This window comes from Homalodisca vitripennis, chromosome 7 (assembly GCF_021130785.1).
Source record: "Homalodisca vitripennis isolate AUS2020 chromosome 7, UT_GWSS_2.1, whole genome shotgun sequence".
NCBI classification, from domain to species: Eukaryota; Metazoa; Arthropoda; class Insecta; order Hemiptera; family Cicadellidae; genus Homalodisca; species Homalodisca vitripennis.
The window spans coordinates 28,374,018-28,395,425 of record NC_060213.1 but is presented as its reverse complement, the minus strand read 5'-3'; the positions used below and the strand labels follow the sequence as shown (position 1 = coordinate 28,395,425).

The 21,408-nt window shown below is 34.7% G+C and overlaps 1 protein-coding gene across 3 annotated transcripts in view; it reads right to left on the bottom strand.

The window, feature by feature from the left end:
- LOC124365775 (6-phosphofructo-2-kinase/fructose-2,6-bisphosphatase) overlaps positions 1–21,408 on the bottom strand; it is a 114,644-nt gene that overhangs the window by 77,453 nt on the left and 15,783 nt on the right. Inside the window, exon 1 of one of the 3 annotated variants that reach the window (XM_046821784.1) lies at positions 9,170–9,766. The exons of the other annotated variants lie outside the window; for them this stretch is intronic. Coding sequence (XP_046677740.1) covers positions 9,170–9,248 — 79 coding nt within the window. The 5' untranslated portion in view covers positions 9,249–9,766. Of the gene's footprint in view, positions 1–9,169; positions 9,767–21,408 lie in introns of those variants that run through there. 3 annotated transcript variants of the gene reach the window in all.

Sequence of the window (21,408 nt, the reverse complement as noted above, 5' to 3'; positions counted from 1 at the left end):
CAGACTGACTAGGAACTAGAGTTGGACAATTCGAATGAGTGAGAGAGTGTGACAGCAAACTACGTATGTATGTATGAAAGAGAATTTTGTGGTAGTGTATGGACAATTTTAGCTCTCTAAATTTGACGATTCCGATACATTTCCTGTAAAAATGTCTTATGGAATAAAATATTTATTATTATTATTATTTAGGTCGTAAAAATTATTCAAAAAGAATACAAACTGTCACGTGAATAATGCTAAAATTAAAAATGTTGTTGTCCAAAATAGGTTTAAGGCCCCAAAAACCAAAATTTGTTACCCGCCAAAGGGGGGTCCTAACATAATCACCGCAGTGTATCGCTTTATGTGCACTTCCATTATCAAAGGCCCCATAAATTACTGCCATCGCGTAATCTAAATTATTGGGGGCGATCAACAAGTGGATGACGTAACCCGGTTGTTTACTCTGTTCGGGGGACCGTAGCCGTGATCTTGAGATATCTCAGTCAACTGCTAGGTCACGTGACCCTAGCACGACCTAACACGCTGGTGTATAAACAGCTGTTAAGACGACTAATCACCTGTTCGGCACCTGTACACTGCTGACCAGCTTAGAGCGTCTCGATGTAAGTCGTTGACTTTATTCACACCTGGCCAACGGCGATCGTTTCTATTCTGTCCGCTATACAGGGAATATATTGAGGGAAAATTAGCTTACAATAAACACCCCCCTCCCAAGTAAAACAGTGGATGTTCAAATTCGTCGCCGACTTTTCTTTTCGATCTCTTCAGACGAATACGATTAAGATACCAGGAGTCAAGTCTGTGACAGAGTCAAGTCTGTGACAGAGTCAAGTCTGTGACAGAGTCAAGTCTGTGACAGAGTCAAGTCTGTGACAGAGTCAGACCCCAGAAGCTGCGCTAAAGAATGTGAATCGGAGTTAAACTCAACATCCACAATGAACATCACAATGTTCCTTGTGCATGTCGAAACACACAAACCCTTTAACCTAAAGATGAAACTCATGACAATAAATCTTAACTGAACACATCAAGATAATTAAGTGGTTATAAACTACTGAGATGCTGGGTTCTATCTAAACAGACGTACTGCCTCCATGAGCTCCTCAAGGGCCTCCTTAAAACGATAGAACGCCCTTACAGATAAGTATATCCTCGCCTTACATTTGAATAAATCGATAATTGAAATTTCTCATCTGTTCTGGAAGTATGTTGAAAGATTCAGGACGGCAATGGAAAACTGAATTTTAATAATTGAATATTTAATTTTTTTTTTTGTAACACCAATGAGAATGTTGAATTCGCATTAGTTCACCTTCCTCTTAGTGCAGCGTCTGAAATCTGACGCTGGCGCAGGCTTGACTCCTAGATTGTGGAGTGTTGTTCGTCTGAAAAGAGATCCAACAAATTCGGCGACAAAGATGCTCAAAATAAACTCTACATTGTTTGACACACCTTGACGATAAAATAAATAGTGTATTCTAGGTGAAGAGCAATTCTCACTGTCTCATCAGGTGCACAATTGCTACGTCATGTATATGAAGATCAAGGTGTGATAATTTAGAAGGTATGTCATACAACTGGAACGGAATCACTCTCTGCAACTGCTTTGTCATCTCAGGCCTCAGACAGTCTTCAAGGTTCTCTTCTGCAGAAGAAACACTCTGTGAAAGTGTATGGTATTACAATAACTGCAGACAACCAATACATAGATCGGTCATGACCCAAACAATCCCGTAAAACCCACCCTAAGAACATCCTGACTGGCGAAAGAAGACAAAAACAACAAAGCATATCAAAATTAATTGAGTTATTAAAAAAGGTATTTGAAACGTTTATTTCAGTTTAAATCACAATCAGGATGAACACTCAAGAACTGGGTTAAACATTCCATATTAAAATGTTTATGGTTTATTGAAAAAAAAACAGGTAACTGTCTGTTATTTTTGTTTGAAGTGGAAATCCATAACATGGGTGTTGGATGGATAGAATTTGTTTCTAGAAGATCAGTCCGAGAGTTTTTATGTCACAGTATAAAAATTTACAGATAACAGTGTTGGTAACTTGTATAATTCAAAATCAACCTAGTATGCTCGGCATAAAGCCGAGGTCAATCTTGAGCTATTGGTGGCAAATAGAATTTAATGAAGAAGGAATACAACCGATAAACAGAATGCAGGATAGGACCAATGCTTATAACCCAACGAACTAAACGATTTTAACCAAATTTGCCACACAGGTATATTAATGTGGTCCGATAGGTTGTGTGTTTAATTCTTAAAAACACTCCCCGAAAGAGGACAGGGACTTTTGATCACATCAAAAGAACCGTTCCCTGTTTTAAATAGTCACTTTGGGCAATTTTGTAACCAAGACCACCGAAACCGGCTGCAGACAAGGATATGAATTTGTACAGCATGTCAATTAAATATGACAGGATGGAATGACGTATTTTAATATTTTTTTATACGGGTTTGATTTCAAATGCTTCCAGCAATGTGCTCCCAATCCCCAAATGCTCCCAATCCCCAAATACTCCCAATCCCCAATGCTACCAATCCTCACAGTTTAAATCCCTACTCTTACCCGCGTTATGATTAAAAATGCTTTGTATATTTTTCCAATTTTCAGTTAAAATAACCTAAAAGGCTTTGTAATACAAGTTTTTAAATTCAACACAAATTAAACCAACCTTGTTGCAAGGTAATTCCGAACACTATAAATTTAATGCTACAATGTAATTAATTATTAAATACTGTCATACAGTTATATTTATTTTTGTTTTATAAATATAATTTACATATACATTTAACTTGCCATATTTGATCCTTATCTAAAGCTAGGCATATTCTGATGCTAGATATAAAAAATAAAGTGCAATTAAGATATAATTACAAATACTGTCGTTCAAAAGTTTTAAAAGATTGAAATAGTGATAGAAACGTACAAATGGTTTTATTTTTTTATAAAATTACATTTAAAATTTTGATTTTTTAATATTACTGGAATTCGTTTTTAATTTTCAAGCCACAAATCCCAATCAATTATTATTTTCATCTAATAAACTGTTCTTAATTAAGTTTTCTTGTAAAACATATTAACAGCTTGAGTCTGTTTGCACTTGTATATTACTTGTAATATTGCACTTGTGCCAGATTTGTGGACCGTCTAACAATTCCAATTAGAATATTTGCACGGACCGTACTAGGCGCTAACCAGTGTGCAGGTCATGTATTGTCCTCGTGCGTTAGGCGCAAAGGTGTGGTTGGCAGGTGAGAGACCATTGTTAATGTACTGGTCAACAACATATGAACCATTTACCCTGTCATCTCTTGTTTGTCTCCCCCCCCCTCACCCCTCATCCACACAGGTATGTATATAAATACGTTCAATGTCAGAGAATGCGTCAACACCCAATCCACTTGCTGCAGGCTGGAGTAACGATGAGAACGACATCCTACCAGTTTTGGGGATTTAGACAAAACGATAGGTTTTTCATAAGAGTAGGAATTCTGACATTGCCATCGTTATATGTTACAATATGTATAACACAAAGTTTCGAAGAATGAGAAGACGATTAGTACATACAAGTTAGAACGTGCGCCAATCGACTGCCACTTCTCACCTGACGAAGAGGATAGATCTAAATCCCCGAAACGTTGTGTTTTATATTTTGCAACATATTATAACGATGGAAAATTTCCAATATCCCATTATCCTTTCATTCCTTCGATCGTCAATAACAAACTTTTAACAAAGAGGAGAAGACAAATCTGTTTGTTTTTTTTTTTTTTTTTTTTTTTTTTTTGGCACAGAACTTCCAGATCACCTTGGCTCCCAATACTAGGTACAAACTTCCAGCATTTCTATATTTTTCTCGTCTAGGTAGTTTTGGATTGAGTTATTTTTTTTTTTTTTTAATCCCCTAAAATCCCGATAGAACGTTTTTGAAAACTCCACAAGGACTTATGGACATCAATAGTAGGATTTTTTTGGCAATTTTGTATTCATATTCAAGGGAAACGGCTTCAGATAAGATTGTTATTTTTTATTTATTGAATTTTTTTATTACTTATGGAAATTACAGCCATATATCGTATCCATGGTGTGCACATTTCATGTATTTATTTGGGCCTCATTACAATATATCCCTAAATACTACTCTAAATTCTTCGAGGATATATAAAAGCATTCCCTATTTTCTCGGCCTTAGGAAAGGTATCTTAATGGACCATGACTAAATCATTTCAACAAATTAATCCAATCAAAAGCCAATGCGCCATTTTTAAGGTGTTTAGGAATTTTAAAACTGTTCAGATGAACATCGACTATACAACATGATTTAATATATCAGCTATATTGTCCTTTTGCAGATTAAAAATACCTCTGAAATGCTTTTCAACAGTACACGAGAAATGCTTTAGATGCATTGTACACTATACGGCAATACAATTTAAATTATAACACCGCAATATAATTCTACTACTAGTAATACAAGATAATCCCTAAGCAAGGCAAAGCGATACACTCTGGTTTTACAAAAAAGGGATCTTTACTCCGTTGAACCTACATTTCTAATTGTACTGATATTTTGAAAATGTGGAAAATGTTGAACGGGATATAGATTGAGCACCAACTTAATACAAAATCAAAAATAACTATATACTGTATATGACCTATCAAAAAACAATTTTTTATGTTAGTATATTATGTACTTCTCATAATTTCTTTACGCAATGTTTCATATTGCATTGTTGGAAGATGAATTCTGTTTGACTATTCTGTCAATTTTTTTTAAACACAATTTTGGTACACGCCCAGGGACTCAATATTAAATTCGTGGGTTTCTGTTAAAATTGCTCAAATTGCTCAGCGAGAGGTAGTTGTTGCATAGAATTTGTTGGTAAGAGTACTAACTTTTTTCTAATTCAATAATTAAATTCTACATACTTTTCAAAAAATAGAAATATATAATAAGTGTACCTTTGCACAAAGTATGTACATTTTATAAAAGTTTAGAGAATTCTTGGTGTAAATTTTGTTGTTGACGAAGGAGGGTTTGACAGGATAACAGGATTTCGGACATTTGCCATCGTTATAGTTAAAAAAAGGTATAACACAACGTTTCGAGGATTGGAATCTATCCTCTTCGTCAGGTGAGGGAGGTATTAGTACATACAAAAATCTTTCTGTTCCTTATTGTTCTATGTACTAATACCTCTCCCACCTGACGAAGAGGATAGATTCCAATCCTCGAAACATTGTGTTACAAATTTTGTAACAATTTAGAAAACCCATGGAAATCGGAAAAAATGGGCTTCACAGTACATAAGTTACTACAAAAAAACCAGTTGGGAGGGCTAATAAAATTAAATCCGTGTAATACCTCAGCCCAGCTGTAGAGAGTGATCTTTATTCAACAGGTGTTACAACAGAAACTGTCAGTGTAACACGTCATGTTACAGGTGAGTCAGAAGGGGCACACCTGTAACTAATAGGCCATTTCAATAGTGTGCAAAATACAATGCTTAAAGTAACATAGAGATCTAGGCAGCAAACAAAATTCAATAAATAAATAAAACAATAATATTAACATCATTGGTACGAAGTAACAGTGAAACACAGTGTAAAAAAGTCCCGCACGGGCTTGATTGTTTCCGAATGATTACAGGTAAAGCAATAAAATTTGGTTCATCATCACTCCACCTATAAATAAACTTTTTGAAGTAACTATCACTTCTTTATCATGTCAGGGGGATAGCCCGCAAGGAGTCACAAGGCCACCTTAAATGAGAGCATAGGTCGAGTAGTACATCAAATTAAAGGTCTTTATTAGTAGAGTGCAATGCCGCAAATCCGATCTCAAAGGGTTCATTCTATAAACAATTACACTGGTTTAAAGTTTGAAACATTTACAATGTAGGTCTTGTTCTAGATGGGTTAATATTCTTTTCTTGGCTCAAGTTGTGAAAGTTAAACGTAGTAAATGAATACTGAACTTAAGAAATAATTTTTAAGGTAGTTAATGTCTCTTCAGATCCAATAGAGGTTGGTCTATAAGGATTTTGGCAAAACGATTTAACGTAAGCATAGTACATAAAGTATACTTCACTATAAAGGGGTTGTTTAGCACATAAGATTGTTGGAATGTTGAAGAGATAAACTGGTATCAATTATTATTAAAGAAAATTCTTATTTAGGTTGGGCTTTGGACTTCACTTGACTTACATCCTACATTACACTTTAAAACAATGTAGATCTTGAGCTATGCTTACGTTAAATCTTTTGCCGTACTCCTTGTAGACCATCCTCCATTGAATGTGAAGAGTCACTAACTCCAGTAAGTCCAGTATTCATTTATTCATTTACTTGCACAACTTGAGTCAAGAAAAGAATATTAAACCATCCAGAACAGTACCTACATTGTAAATGTTTCAAACTTTAAACCAGCGTAATTGTTTAAAGAATTAACCCTTTGAGGTCGGATTTACTGCATTATACTCTACTAATAAAGGCCTTTAATTTGATATACTACTCAACCTCTCATTTAAGATTTCCTTTTGACTCCTTGCGAGCCATCCCCCTGACATGACAAAGAAATGGTAGTTACTTTAAAAAATAGTTTTATAGCTGTATTAATGGTGAACCGAGTTTTATTGCTTTACCTGTAATTGTTCGGGAATTATCAAGCCCGTGCGGGACTTTTTTACACTCTGTATTTTTATATAGTTCACAGACGATCAATTGGTCAGAAACGATGTTGGCCGATTTTAACCAATTTTTACATGCACGCAACGGCTGCTCTAGCAACAAAAACTGAACAAAATTGTTAATCTTGAATTACTAGCTCACAATGTTAAGTAAAACAAAACCGACAACCGAGATATAATCTCAACAAACAAAGCACGGAGCGACGCCCGGTGGCTTGAGACGTAACAAAGCTGTAACAGTGGTAGTCTCTGTCTCAACCTTGACTCTGCTATTTCCGAACAAACATTTAGCCTGTTATCTCCCACTCTTTAGTACATCTATTAATTAATTATACAGTAATCACCAACTGCCTCCGCTCTGGCGGTATTACGCAATGCACTCTTGGCCGAAAACTTACATTGAACTTCTAACGTGATAATGCGTTTTTATTCAAAATACGATTATGTTCATTTGTATAAATGAAAATATTCATTTACAAAAAAATGCAATTATATATGATTATCAGTATTTTTTTTTAATTTTTTGATCAACCCCAACGAACACTAATTTTTAGATTTAATACACGTTTTAAAGTATTCTTTCTACGACGACAGCATTTTTAATTAAATTAAGTACACTCATCACTCATTTAAAAGGTCATAATCCACGTGAATATTTTTATTGCAAGGCCCTCTGCAAGAATCGAACTTGTGATTACGTTTTGTTGGCGTATTTTGTTTTTTTTGTGTAATGTCTCGTTAATTGTTTCGTTGTTAAACATTCAAAATCGATCTACATACGAGACTATAGTCCCTAGAGAAGTTAAAAATCTTTAGAATATGTAGGCTCTGCGCAAACCAAAGGCACAACGATTTACCCATTCGTTATCAGTGAGAAATTAAATTTCATAATTTATTGTCAGCTATGATTATGATTGCCATATTGCGTAGGGGTAGTTCAGTGGTGACCGAAGAGGAAGATTGGATGGCAGTGGAAATTACTTGAGAATTTCCTATATCAGCATGACAAAAACCACGTGGCTTTGTTTAAAAATTGGTACTTTTATAAAAGCCAAATGGTCGAAGTATTAAAATTGATTGGCTAAATTTGCTCTATTTTGACAGTATCTAAGAGTGAACAATAAGTACAAAATTAATTGGCCATTAGGTAATGCTTGATCCAAAAGTCAAATTTTACAATAGCCTGTTTATGGAAATAGTCTCATAAATATTTATTTGCATTCCTGTAGCCATTTACAATGCATAATTGTAGTACCAAATAATAAAAAAAATTAATTCAAATTTACTTAACTTTTATCTTAATTATCCATCTCATCAGTGACCAACGATGAAAGGAACATGGACTTTTTATCCAGCGCCAAAGCGCAGTGTAGTGACGTAATATGGGTTTCACTTACGGTACCTAGTGAGTTTCTACAATACTGCATTGTTTACAGTGGTTTTGCAAAAAGGCAAACCTCTGTTTCGAAAGGCAAGCAAAAGAATGGCATTAGAGTCGGGCTTCGGAGACTAGGAACAAGAGCGACTCGGTCCAACTAAGGATCTTTCAAGGAACAGCAGCCCTCCAGTGCTCTTGCCCAATGCTTCATCGAACCTCCCCTTTCTTAGTCAAGACAATAAACTCCATTTCAGGTAACAATACACACTGCTTCAGCCTGCTACCCACTGTTTGGAACCCCGAAGAGGAACAAGCTGAAATTCGTCCAGATAAAGGCTCTTGACCACAAATAACGGGTTTTCAGGAATATGTTGCTTCGTTCAAAAAGCAACAATCTAAAACATTGCCAAGGGAATAATTGCATCATTGCAACTGCTTTATCTGGCCGATTTCCTGGAATGGCATCATATCCAGAACTGATTAAGCGGAAGACCATTGCCCTGACTGCAGCATCTCACAATTTTCCAAGACTCATTTCGCTTTAGCTGAAAAACACTTGCTGACATAACCTTACTCAATTCTTATCAGCCTTATTAGGCAGATTAGAATTCAGGGTGACACAGGTTATTACAGCAATGATTAATGGATTTCATCACTTACTATCAAAGGACAATCTTTTTCAACACAATATTTGCACAAAGTCCAGACCAAGTACACAATTTGCAGATGCTGCTGGTGAAGGATAAAATTCAGGCTACAAAGTCCATAGCTTTGTTTGTAACTAAGGGAATTGTATTGGTAGATTCTACTAAAACATACATTTCACCTAAGAACGAATTCCGATAAGGAAATACTATCACCCTTTGTGGACAATTTTGAGAATATAAAGTGCTCTTAAACTTCAAGTCGGGATTACAGTAGCTTTTGAACGATTGAGTAACACATCAACTGAGCAGAGATAAATTTAATATCAACAGGAAACAATCAAACATTCAGTACAGAGTATACGAACTTCTTTACGGGAAAATAATATTCGGCACCATGTACTCATCCAAAAAAGAAAAACTTGAAAACTCACCCAAATTCGAAGGAACAACTTTCGGACAATGGGAGTTCCTGCGGATCACTTCAGGGAACTTGTACGCGTCTTTGTCCATCTCGAAGGCTTGTTCACTGTCCAGAGTGCAAAAAAGAACTGAGCCAGTCTTGAGTGATGTTTTTATCACCAGTGATAAGACCGATAACCTCTGTTAAGAATCCGACCAACGCAAGCACAGCAGATAGTGGCACAGAGTATTGTATTGATAGTCAATAGGGCGATGCAATAATCTCATTGTGAGACTTGGCAATTTTGAGATAACCACAATGGCACTCCACCTTATCTCGCAGTGACTTACGGTTAACACCCTGTAATTCACCAGACCCTAATGTACAAGGTAATCTAGATTAATTGACAATAGATAAATTTTATGACTTTTCTTCCCCAAAATAAGACTTCAAATAGATTCTTTTTACATCTGGATGATCCACAATAATTGTTTAATCGGAATTTTTGCATCGTAAAAATCTTTTGTGGTCGACTAAAGGTCGACTGTAATAGTGGGAATCAACGGTTATCAGCCAATAACAGACATAATTATTTGTTATGGTAGGCATTCACAGGATTACTGTCGATTATTCGTTAATATATTTTTTTATACAGCTCGAAATCGATGTTACGATATTATTTAGTCACCATATGATGAAAAAGACAAATGGTCAGGCACTGCATTTCAATTCAGCTGTTAAACTTAATACCCATGATTTTTTCGACTGAATTATTTATTTATTTATTTATTTATTTACGTCTTATACTGCGAAAAGTACTTTTCGTTAAGCGCGTGTAAATTATATAAATAGTGAAAACAATTATTGTTATTTTAGTGTACTGTGTATTAGAGTTCGTCTCTGTTCTAAATGCCCATTTGTAGGTTGGTGCACGTTTTCAAATGTCCACGCACAACTTAGGTTTCATTTCATAAATTCAAAACTAACGTAGAGAGGAAACTGAGCGAATGTAGAGAGGATACTGTACGATTGTAGAGTGGCGATTGGGAGAAAGTAGAATGGTGATTGGGGAAGGGGTAGAATGGCGATTGGAGGAGTGTAGAAAGGAGATTGGACGATTGTAGAGTGGTGATTGGGAGAAAGTAGAATAGTGATTGGGGAAGGGGTACAATGGCGATTGGAGGAGTGTAGAAAGGAGATTGGACGATTGTAGAGTGGTGATTGGGAGAAAGTAGAATAGTGATTGGGGAAGGGGTAGAATGGCGATTGGAGGAGTGTAGAAAGGAGATTGGACGATTGTAGAGTGGTGATTGGGAGAAAGTAGAATAGTGATTGGGGAAGGGGTACAATCGCGATTGGAGGAGTGTAGAAAGGAGATTGGACGATTGTAGAGTGGTAATTGGGAGAAAGTAGAATAGTGAATGGGGAAGGGGTAGAATGGTGATTGGTGAATCTAGAATAATGATTGGGGGAATGTGTAGTAAAGATTAAAATAGAGTGTGGGGAAAGAAATTTCAACATAAACCATCATAGAGCCTTAGTGATGTTTTAAATTCCAAATAATACTGCTTGTTAATACATGATTTGTATTTTATTTTTATTAAATATCTTAATGTCATTGTGTTAATTAAAAAATACAAATACACATTAAAAGTCTTAATAATTTTTCTACTAAGAAGAAAAAACAATATCTTGGAATGTCATCTTAGAGTTTTAAGCCCTACGTCGTGCACAAGTTTACTCCGTTATTACATGTTAAGCCAGTAAAAAGTAATTAAGCTTAAATGAATTAGATTTATGACCTATGTGTATAATTAATGGATACATACATTGTTTATTATAAAAAATAAAATAAAACGGTAACGGTAAAATCTTTATTTACAACTAATTATTTAACACTTTGACTACCAGGCATTTAAAGTGTACTTTTACCTCCAGCCCAAGTGGCTTTCATCATTTTAGGCGTTCGCTACCATATGTATATATTTGATACACACAATAACTTTTACTCAGCCCATGTGTATTTTATTTATACACACGAAATGGTCATGTTTCTGCTGCTGTGTATAGCTTATCTGCACACCTATCATTACAACTAATGGCTCTTTTTGTTGGTCTGGGCCCAGACTGCCACTGGTTGCAGTGGTCCGGGGATTGGCCACCAGGGGCAGCACTAGTCATTCAATGTTTTGGTTTACAAACAGAACAGAAAGAGGTTAGGTGAAGTGTGGTTTGTGTAACTTAGTGCTTATTTTATTTGTGTTCATAATGGATTCGGATACAATTCGTGATGAAATCTGCACAAGTGAAAACGAAATGCAATCGTTGTTCCAGTCAATACCTGTGTTTGGAATGTTTTTTTCAAAACTCATAAATCAGTGCCCAAATATACTCAGTAGGCCTTTACAAGTGGTTTTTTTTTCAAAATAAATTTTGTGCTGTAATGTTTTTTACTACTCTTATAAAATTACATTTGTGTTGTAGATTGTTTACTTATTTTCCTACATTGCACAAAGAAATTCAGGTTCTTGGGGTTTTTTGTCCCAACTTGCGTACATGATTTTATTACCCAGGCCCATGTGTATCATATTTTTACACACTTCATAAACAGCTCCCTATGGCCATTAGGCTATTTTTTCATGTATTCACATATTCCTGTACCCATTACCAGTACAATGAGACACTTGGACCATATTGGGTAGGTACTTAAATTTATAACATTTTTAAAGTATAATTTCACTGTGTATAAAACAAATACACATGGGCCGCCCATAAACTTAAGTGCGTATATAAATAATACACATGGGAGTTAAAGTGTTAAGTAGCACAGATTGAGAAAAATCATTATAACTTGGCAACACTACACTAGAAATTGTTTTTGTTGAACTTCTAATACAGAAGAAAACATAATTTATTACGTGCAGTAATTTCTTTGCATTTCCACACAATTCTCGTACTCACGTTTATTGTAGAGGATCATATTGCAGTCTCCTTACCTGAAAACAAAAATTATATACAATTACGATTAAATATTTCGTATTAAATCAACACTATCAAAATGTAATTGTTGTGTATTGTAAAAAACAAAGTTCCTACACAAACCATTGTGACCTCATTTCGTAACATTTATGATTTTTGTGTTTTCAAATTCAAACTCAACGTTCACCGCTTTGTACGGCTACCGGTACAGTTCGTTTATTACGCAAGGAGAGACCTTCAATGGTTGCACAACCGCGGTTGTCAATTATCAGCGAACCGTCAAGGGTCCTTTTAACCACATGACGTCGGTATATTGTGCAGCTCACAGCGCCATTGTGCAGTCTGACATCAATCGTTAACGACGCATTAACAACAAGCGCAGCGGTCCGAGAAAATGCAATTAAATAGTAATTTATGGTTGGTTAAACGACCAACCCTTCCACGTTTAGGCCAACAGGAATCCTCACTTGTTTTGAAATTTATTCTCACCTAAAGATAATATTAACAGGCTTTTTTGAGCTATACAGGGCGTTCAAAAAATGTAGGGACATTTTTGGGATGTGGTGCAACAGCTGAAAATAAACAAAAAAATTCCCCTAACATTATTGTCCATTCAGTTTCTTTTTGCCTCTGTTTTAATTAACATCAACTATAACTCAGAAACTGTTTAAGTTAAGGTGTTGTAGTTTTGCATGTTTAAAATTTGTAACGAATTTTACCTTCTGTTCCATGAAAATTGTTTTCATTAACAGCTTCAAAATGACGGCCTTGAAAAAAGTGTAAAACAATATTTTCGCTAAACCGACATTGTGATAAAAAAACTATTGTTAAAATACATAAAACGTACCTTGTGAAAAGGAGAAACTTTTGGTTTCTTATTTATTGTGAATTGGTGATATACAACGGATTAATTGTTTACATACTACTTTCGTACAATTTGTATCTAATCAATGAAATAAATAAATACAGTAAAGGAATTTAGAACCTAGCGGATATTTCAATACATTTATTTAGGTGGGAGAGAAAATAGAAAAATCTGCTCTTTCCCATACGAAGCCTGCTCTAAAACACCTCTAGCAAAACATCCTGGCAAAATGACTGTCGACACCTGAAGAAGGTGTGATATAATACTTTTTGAAACGTTGCATTTAATTTGTGGCATTGAACGATGTAAAACTTTGTAAACCTGTCCCTTCAAACCATGTTTCTTATACGGTAGTTCATTCCTATAAGGATACTACTTACTATTATCATATATAGGCAGATACAACTACTTCTTGAGAAACAGTAGTTTCCATTTATTTCGACACTCGATGATATGTAAACATTACCATGTAGCGCTTCAAATACCGTATGGTAAATAATAATTTATTATTACTGCTCGTATATTGGGCAACAATACTAGATGCCTTGTTGGGAAGTTACAGATTGTCGTTTTAACCAGGCGAAGTTAGGGCTAGGGCTAGGAAGTCACCTTGAGGACCAACGGGTTACAGGTGACTTCCGAACCACCGGTAATGGCCGGGCAGGCGGGCTGCTTGCAAGGACAGGATCGCTCGCTCAGCGGTCACCCATCCAAGCGGCAGCCACGCTTGCCGTTGCTTGACTCGGTTAGCTCGCGACAACCGCCGTACCCACTGGTCTACGCAGCTGCCGGCAATGTTCAGGATCAAGATGGCCACTAATACAGTTGGCCGGGGGAAATGTAACAGAACGGAGTGCGCAGCAGAACCAGCCTTGTCAACTCAATTATACACTCTACGGCTTCGGCTGCAGACCACTCAGCACTATCCCATTACTGCACATCACTTCCTCCTCTACGTTTTGTTTACTTGAGCACACAGCTGACAGTCGCATGCGAAGTGTCCAACTTCGTTACAATATCGTTTGGAAATTAAACAAGCTATTTTTTTGCTTTTATATCAGTCCATGAAATATAAAATATTATAAGTAAAATATTAAAATTATTCATATACTGGGTGTCCCAAAATTACAGGACCAAACTTCACCAAATTGTTCAGGAGGGCAAACTGAACGAAAAATGTTATATACTATATAGTCCTATCTAGCTTCGTTTACCTTAGATCGGCCATTTTGTTTTTTACATACAATTAATTTTATTTTTGTTGTAAAAAAATATTTTTTTTTAATCTTATGTGTATTTTAAAAATGGCGGCCATTAAAAAACTGTTGGTTTTCAAGTTATTTAGGTTTTAATATTTTAAAATTTAGGTTTTAGGTTTTAAAATCGGTAAACCCGTATTGAAAATAAAATTACTTGTATGTAAAAAACAAAATGGCCGATCTAAGGTAAACGAAGCTAGATAGGACCATACATTATGACATTTTTCGTTCAGTTTGACCTCCTGAACAAGTTGGTGAAGTTTGGTCCTGTAATTTTGGAACACCCAGTATAAATATTAATTATTATTATTATTATTTATCAATATAATAAATATTAATATTAATAAATAATATTTATATAGTATTAATATACTTATAAATATTAATATTAAAATAAATGCATGGGTTATAGTAATACGTGATACAATTAGAAGCAAATTTAAAAATTGTATAAGCACAACACTGATTTTCGTCAACATCTCCACTATTAATTTTCCGTAGGAACACACAGTATTTTTAGAATATCGTAATTCGTAACGGCTTAGAAAAATTAAACAATAAGTGCATAATAACTAAACCGGTTTGGCTGCAATCGATTCGGAGCTGGTTGTTGTTAAATACTGAAGTTTCCTCCTAAGAAATATGTTAACGTACCCTCATAATTTTGGTTCTCTAGTTTTCCGAGTTCTTTGTTTGACTGTGACGTTCGTGTTGTCATGTTTACGTTCTTGTTGTAATGTTGGCGTTCTTTTTAGAACGTAACATGAACGTGAATTTTGTGTTTTGTGTTCTATTTAACGTGATTTTGCATGTATTTTTGGGCCAAAACACGGGTTTTTGTGTATTTTGGAAGTATAATGTCGATTTTTCACCTTAAAAGTGTACAATTTACCCAATTTTTTGTAGAATTATTCTCGTATTATTAATTTTTTCGTATTAAATAGCACTGTTACAAGAGTTGAATGGGTTGGCGATTTAAAATGCAAAGAATATAAGAAATTAATTGATTTAGAAGACAAAAAGAAGTATAAAATCATGAATTTGGAGAAAATTAAAGATAAATTCGGGTTCACAACCAAAGCAGAATTTTAAGATTTTTAAGTACATTTACCTATAAGATTAATAAGCCTTTTATATGAAAAAAGATTAAAGAATTGAATAAAAATGATAAATTACACCTGAATTTTACTGGAAAGAAGACTATTAAAGATGAAGAATGTGTTACAATTAACTTTGTAGAATCAAGATTTTTCAAAAGATTTCGAAGATTTTTCATTAAAACAGCTTAAGAAATTAGAAGCCAACAATTAACAGTAAAACACCTATAGATTCGGTTATTTTTCATTCGTGATTTACTGTTTGATTTCTCAGATTCATTTATGGTACATTGAACAGGACTTATGTTGAATTACGGTTTGCCTCCAAAAGTGCGTTAGAATCGGAAAATACATACCTAGGTACTTGATGTAAAAGATGTAAAATATTTTTCAAAAAGCATTTAGTTGTATTTTATATATATATATATATATATATATATATATATATATATATATATAAAATACAACTAAGTGCTTTTTGAAAAATATTTTACATCTTTTACTGAATAACGAATAATAATATCATTGGACAGCGTAAAAGTAGTTTCAATGTTAGATTTATAAACTAAAACTGGAACACCTTAGATAACTCTGCGAGCAAAATGGTAGGTAAATTGGTTGAAGGTTTATTGCTGTTGTTACGGGGGGGGGGGGGGGGGGGGGGAAAGATGGCCGTGTGGTACAGCCAGCTCTTATGTGTTATAGTTACTATAATTATCATCACAACCCCTTAGTTATATACGTAGTTGGATATAGAAGGCTACATGTACTGTGTAATTTACTATAGTAGTTTTAGTATGTCTATGATATGACAAACAAAAACACTTATGCCACTTGTAGATTTCTGATCGATTCAAACTACGATCACGACGATAATACGCAGAATATGACAGGATTACTCAAATCAAAACACAGTAGTGTAAAAGACACTCGAGTTTGATTTAAAGAAGAAACTTCAAGAAAACACCCTTTTAGATTGTTTATTGCTGAGTGGGAGAAATGTTTAAATATACCAATGCAGAAAATTCAAAGTACATTGACACCTGTTGTTGAATGAATCTGTGGTTTTTATAGACAAATATATAGGTTTTAAGGGTCAATATATGGGTTTGAAGAGTAAATATGTAGTTTTGAGGATCAATCTGGAAATTAGAAAGGCAATAAACCTTGTTTTTATTAACACTTTTCGTTACAGAACGATGCAATTTCCACCACCTTCCTGTAAGTTCTTTAATGCTCCATTAATAAAAACATAAGTAGGCATAACTTAATCTGAAAAAAACCATGCATGTTCTTACAGAAGGTGGTTTATTACCTGGTATGAATTAATACATAACATGATTTCAATGTTAGGTACAGTGATATTGTGTTGTTTGAGCAACGCCCTGAGGTCGATTCTTTTAAAATCATTTACGGATTAAAACTAAAAATTTGATGACTCACAGTCCCGGACTGAAAATTGACACGAAATTCTCTCATAAGAAAGTACGCTCTGATATATATATATTTACAGTTGGCTGAGAGCAAATCACATGTCAACTTGCAAACCATATCAATCTTCGACGAATGAAGGTCGACTTCAAAGTATATCTACAACCCAATCAAATCCACGTGACTGAAGAAAATAACTCATCATCACCAATGATGAAGTTCAGAAAACTGACTTTTTAACCCGTTGTGATCTTAACTTGCAAATTTCAATTTTACATAGAGGTCTTGTGTAGAGTGTAAACATTATAAACAGAGTTAATTCAATTCGGGAACATGTAAATATTCTTTTGCTTAATGCACCTGATCCTGGATTTGTAACTGTCACACGGACGCCATATTTGATAGACCAAACGTTTCTTCTCGTAGGTACGAGACAGGTCAAATTGTTGGTTGCCTTTCACAATGTTTTTAAGGGGCTTACAGGCCGAGTGACTCCATGTGGTCCTTGGCCCGACGATGCGCAGTAGTCTACTGCTCATGTGGAGTGGAGGGGGAAGTCCTTACCAGCCACGCTTCCCCTCTCACGCATCTAGAAGACCACATGGAATCTCTCGGCCCGTAGGATGTAAACTTCTAGATTTTAGAGTTAATCATTTGTTCTTTCTAAATTCTAGAGGTAATCATTTGTTCTTTCTAAATGTAATCATTTGGTCTTTCTAGATTCTAGAGTTAATCGTTTGCTCTTTCTAGATTTTAGAGGTAAACGTTTGTCCTTTCGTAGATTCTAGAGGTAATCATTGGTTTTTTTCTAGATTCTAGAGGTAATCATTTGTTCTTTCTAAATGTAATCATTTGGTCTTTCTAGATTCTAGAGTTAATCGTTTGCTCTTTCTAGATTCTACAGGTAATCATTTGTTCTTTCTAGATTCTTGAGATGATCATTTGTTCTATGTAGTTTCTACAAGTAATCATTGTTCTTCTTCCTATTCCTGTCAACATCTTTAAAGATTGTTCTACAAAGGCCTACGACTTCCAACCTCAACTTCATGAAAAAGGTAATGGTTGTAGTGGTAATGCTTCTGACATGAAATTGTGGTATTGATATCTCAGGGAACATGCCATTCAGCAATGATTACAAATTCAACATTCTTGCACCGATTAACAACAATAGTTCTAAATCCTTACTTTTCTTATTAAAGTTCACAGGTGTCAGGTTAAATTCATGCACGAAATAAGAATAAAAACCATATATATTTGGTATTGGCAATAAGCAGGTTACTTTTTTGACCAGCAAAGTATCAAATTGCACTTGAAAATGCAGTAGTTTCTGCAGAAGGCGATACAGATGGAACACAAGTAAAAGTTAGCAATGACTGACACATAAATGGTTATGTACATCAGCGTCGACACACGACCACATAACATGCTATCATCACTGTTGATAGATGAGGAGGAAAACTTTGCTAACATTTGATTAGTCACTATCTACACTGATTTGCATAAATACAATGAAGTACCACAGTACTTTAGTCATGGGTTCAAGTACCTCTTCCGTGAAATATAACATTTCAAGAGGGTTTTAAACAAGGAAAAGAGTGCAAATTATCATATCCATGGTGGTATTTTCAATCACGAATGTGAAAAGATCAAAGTAAACAAATAGTGGCAAAATATGACACAATGTCCTTGAATTTCATTAAAACATTTGGTTTTTACACATTTTTTTACTTTTTTGGCCAACATTCTGAATTATATAAATAAACCTATTTGTATGTTGATAAACATGTATGACGTGTATGTAATGTATTGCTCGATATCTCACCTTTAAAAGTTCTTGAAATTTAATTCAGTGTTCTACACTGATTTGTAGGTTCAAATTTGAAACCCAGTACCATAGACCATTCTGATTCAAAGTGGAGATCAAACTAAAATAAAACCAAGTTACGTGTTGTTCGGCCAAAGAAATGTTTGGCTATATTATTCCATTTCACAAAAATGCTCAGCATATTTATCAAATATGGTCAAATATTTTTTTAAATGGGAAATTTCTTCAAGTTCTCGCAATTTACTGAAAATGCTCTGAGTTTTATGTATAGGCTATGTATTAGCGTGATTAAATATACTTTTAAAGCACCTAGAGTCCAAAGCAGTTAGTTAGCCGTGTGAACGTGACCTTAAAACGTAATTAAAACAAAATACATTCAATACACGTTTTTAAACTTTTGCATATTTGATTGTAGACACTGGATTCCGGAACGTGAAGTAAGCTGCTAGCAGCTTGTTATTGTATTTTATTGTAATTGGTTTCAAACAGTCTTAATACCCAGCAGGGATCACTTCTAGCTGGTTTATACCTACCAGTTGAACCCACCACTGGGCACAGCAAAAACCGATGTGCCACTTCAATCTGGGCAACCTTATGGATGTCCAGTAGCGGCACACCACTAACCGCAAATGTTGAGATTCTGGGGTTCATGGGCAATTCGATAAGTTTAGTCTACTGTGGAAGATGACTGTTGGAGTTGGTGGGGTTTTGTTCCCTAACCTCAGAGGTTCTTGTTAACCTCAACAAGGGTGTGCCACCCCCTGCCTACTTTGACTGGAGAGGCTGGTTCAGAGCTGGCCTCCCCTTCTTCCGGGATGACTTTGAGATGTAGTGCCCTAATTCTTCCTCATGGATCACGAAAGGAGGCGGCACCTACTCCCTAACCTTAACCATCCTGAGTATCCTGTCACTCCGGAAGCAGCGCAAAGGTTCTTACAGGACTAAGTGCAATTTATAAGCTCCTTGTCCTAAGAGAACAAAAAAAAGAAAAAAAAACAGTCTTAAGCCTTTCAACTAAATAAAAGTGGACGTGTGTTACGTTATTAGATAAAGATTTGTGACAAAAACAGTGATATGGAACAACACGTGTAATTATATATTACATCCGACTATTATTGATCTCTTAACACGGACGTTGGTTTCAGACTCCAGGAGTCAAGTCTGTCACAGAGTCAGATTTCAGACGCTGCATTTTAATAATATCCCATGTAGATTTGTCACAACTTTTGGACAGTAAATTCAGCGAAATGAAAAATCAAGAACGTTTACGCCCAGTTTAGGTACTATCAATTTTTACAAAGCTTTTTACAACTGCAATCGCTCATAACTAAAATATAAAGTGTTATTTGTGGGGTAAAGTGCACGGAAAACAAAAACACGATAACGTAACAAAACTGATGGGTAGGTAAACATTATTATCACCTATCCTTCTTGGCTATCAGTTCGTTAACTTTAGTGTTACAAACAAACCTCTTGTGATGGAACAACTAATGAGTTGTAATAACTTTGAAACCATTATCTATAGTATCGACATGATATCCTTAAAATTGCAACCAACTTAAACAGAAACCAATTATAAAACTGCCAAATGCTAATAGAATATATTGTAACCACTGAGAGACAGGGTGTCCAGACATCCGGCTTTAGGAGGACATGTCCTCCTTTTTAACGTTTGCCCTCCTGTCCTCCCGGCTTTTGAAAATTACGTAAAATATCCGGTTTTTGGCGAAAGCTTAAATGTTCAATAGTAGTAGCATCGCGAAGATAGGCCATGACAAATTATTGCAGCGCACACGTAATGCCATGGCATGTGAACTGCTGTTAGATCCAGTTGTATGTTGAGTGTTGTCTATAGTGTCACTGACTCACTGTTGTCCGCTCAGCTGCACTGGCGCTACTACCCCTTGATTTTTTTATTTATGTATTACGAATGATAGGTCAATTTTGTTGTAATAAATTATATATTTTTCTTCTATAGTCATAATTTTTATACATGTCTGTTGGTATAACTTACTAATAATGTAATAATTCAATGCAATTAATTAATTCAAATTATTTCACATAACTGATTTTTAATGTCATTTTTAAAATTTGGGTTCAAATCAGTTATAACTTTTAAAGAGACAAATTCTAACAATAACTAATTCAATCTTATGCTATTTACAAAATAAAATTCTCATTAATATTTGTATCCATCAATAAACACTTTAATAATATGAGTTCTTTTTTAATTTTCGATTTACACAAAACAAATCTAATTTGAGTTTTTTTTATTTGCATTACAAGAGTAACCGTACTAATTTTTAACGTGCGTTTTTTTAATAATATATAAATAAATATTTTTCGCAAAGTTTATAACAATATTTAACACTGTCCTCCTTTTTGCTTTAATGTCCTCCTTTTTCACCCCCAAAAGTCCTCCTTTTAGGAATTTTCGTGTTGTCAACCTGCTCAGAGAAAGATTTCCCCAAAGCTTCATATTCATATATATATATATATATATATATATATATATATATATATATATATATATTATATATATTCAAATTATAAATCAAGAAATGTCAGTGGACAGTGAAATAATGATTTAATGTCCATTATGTTTGGCTTCTTAGATAGATAGACTGACAGATCAAAAAAACAATCTTCTTGGGAGACACAATACAGCCAGCTACATCGTTATTAGTCTAAATATTAACAATTAATTATTCTCAATAATTATTATTCTCTGTTGAGAATTTAAATACATGATGTTAAACAGCTGATGACACCAATGTCTCTAACTCAGACTCAAAGAGACATTGGTGATATGAA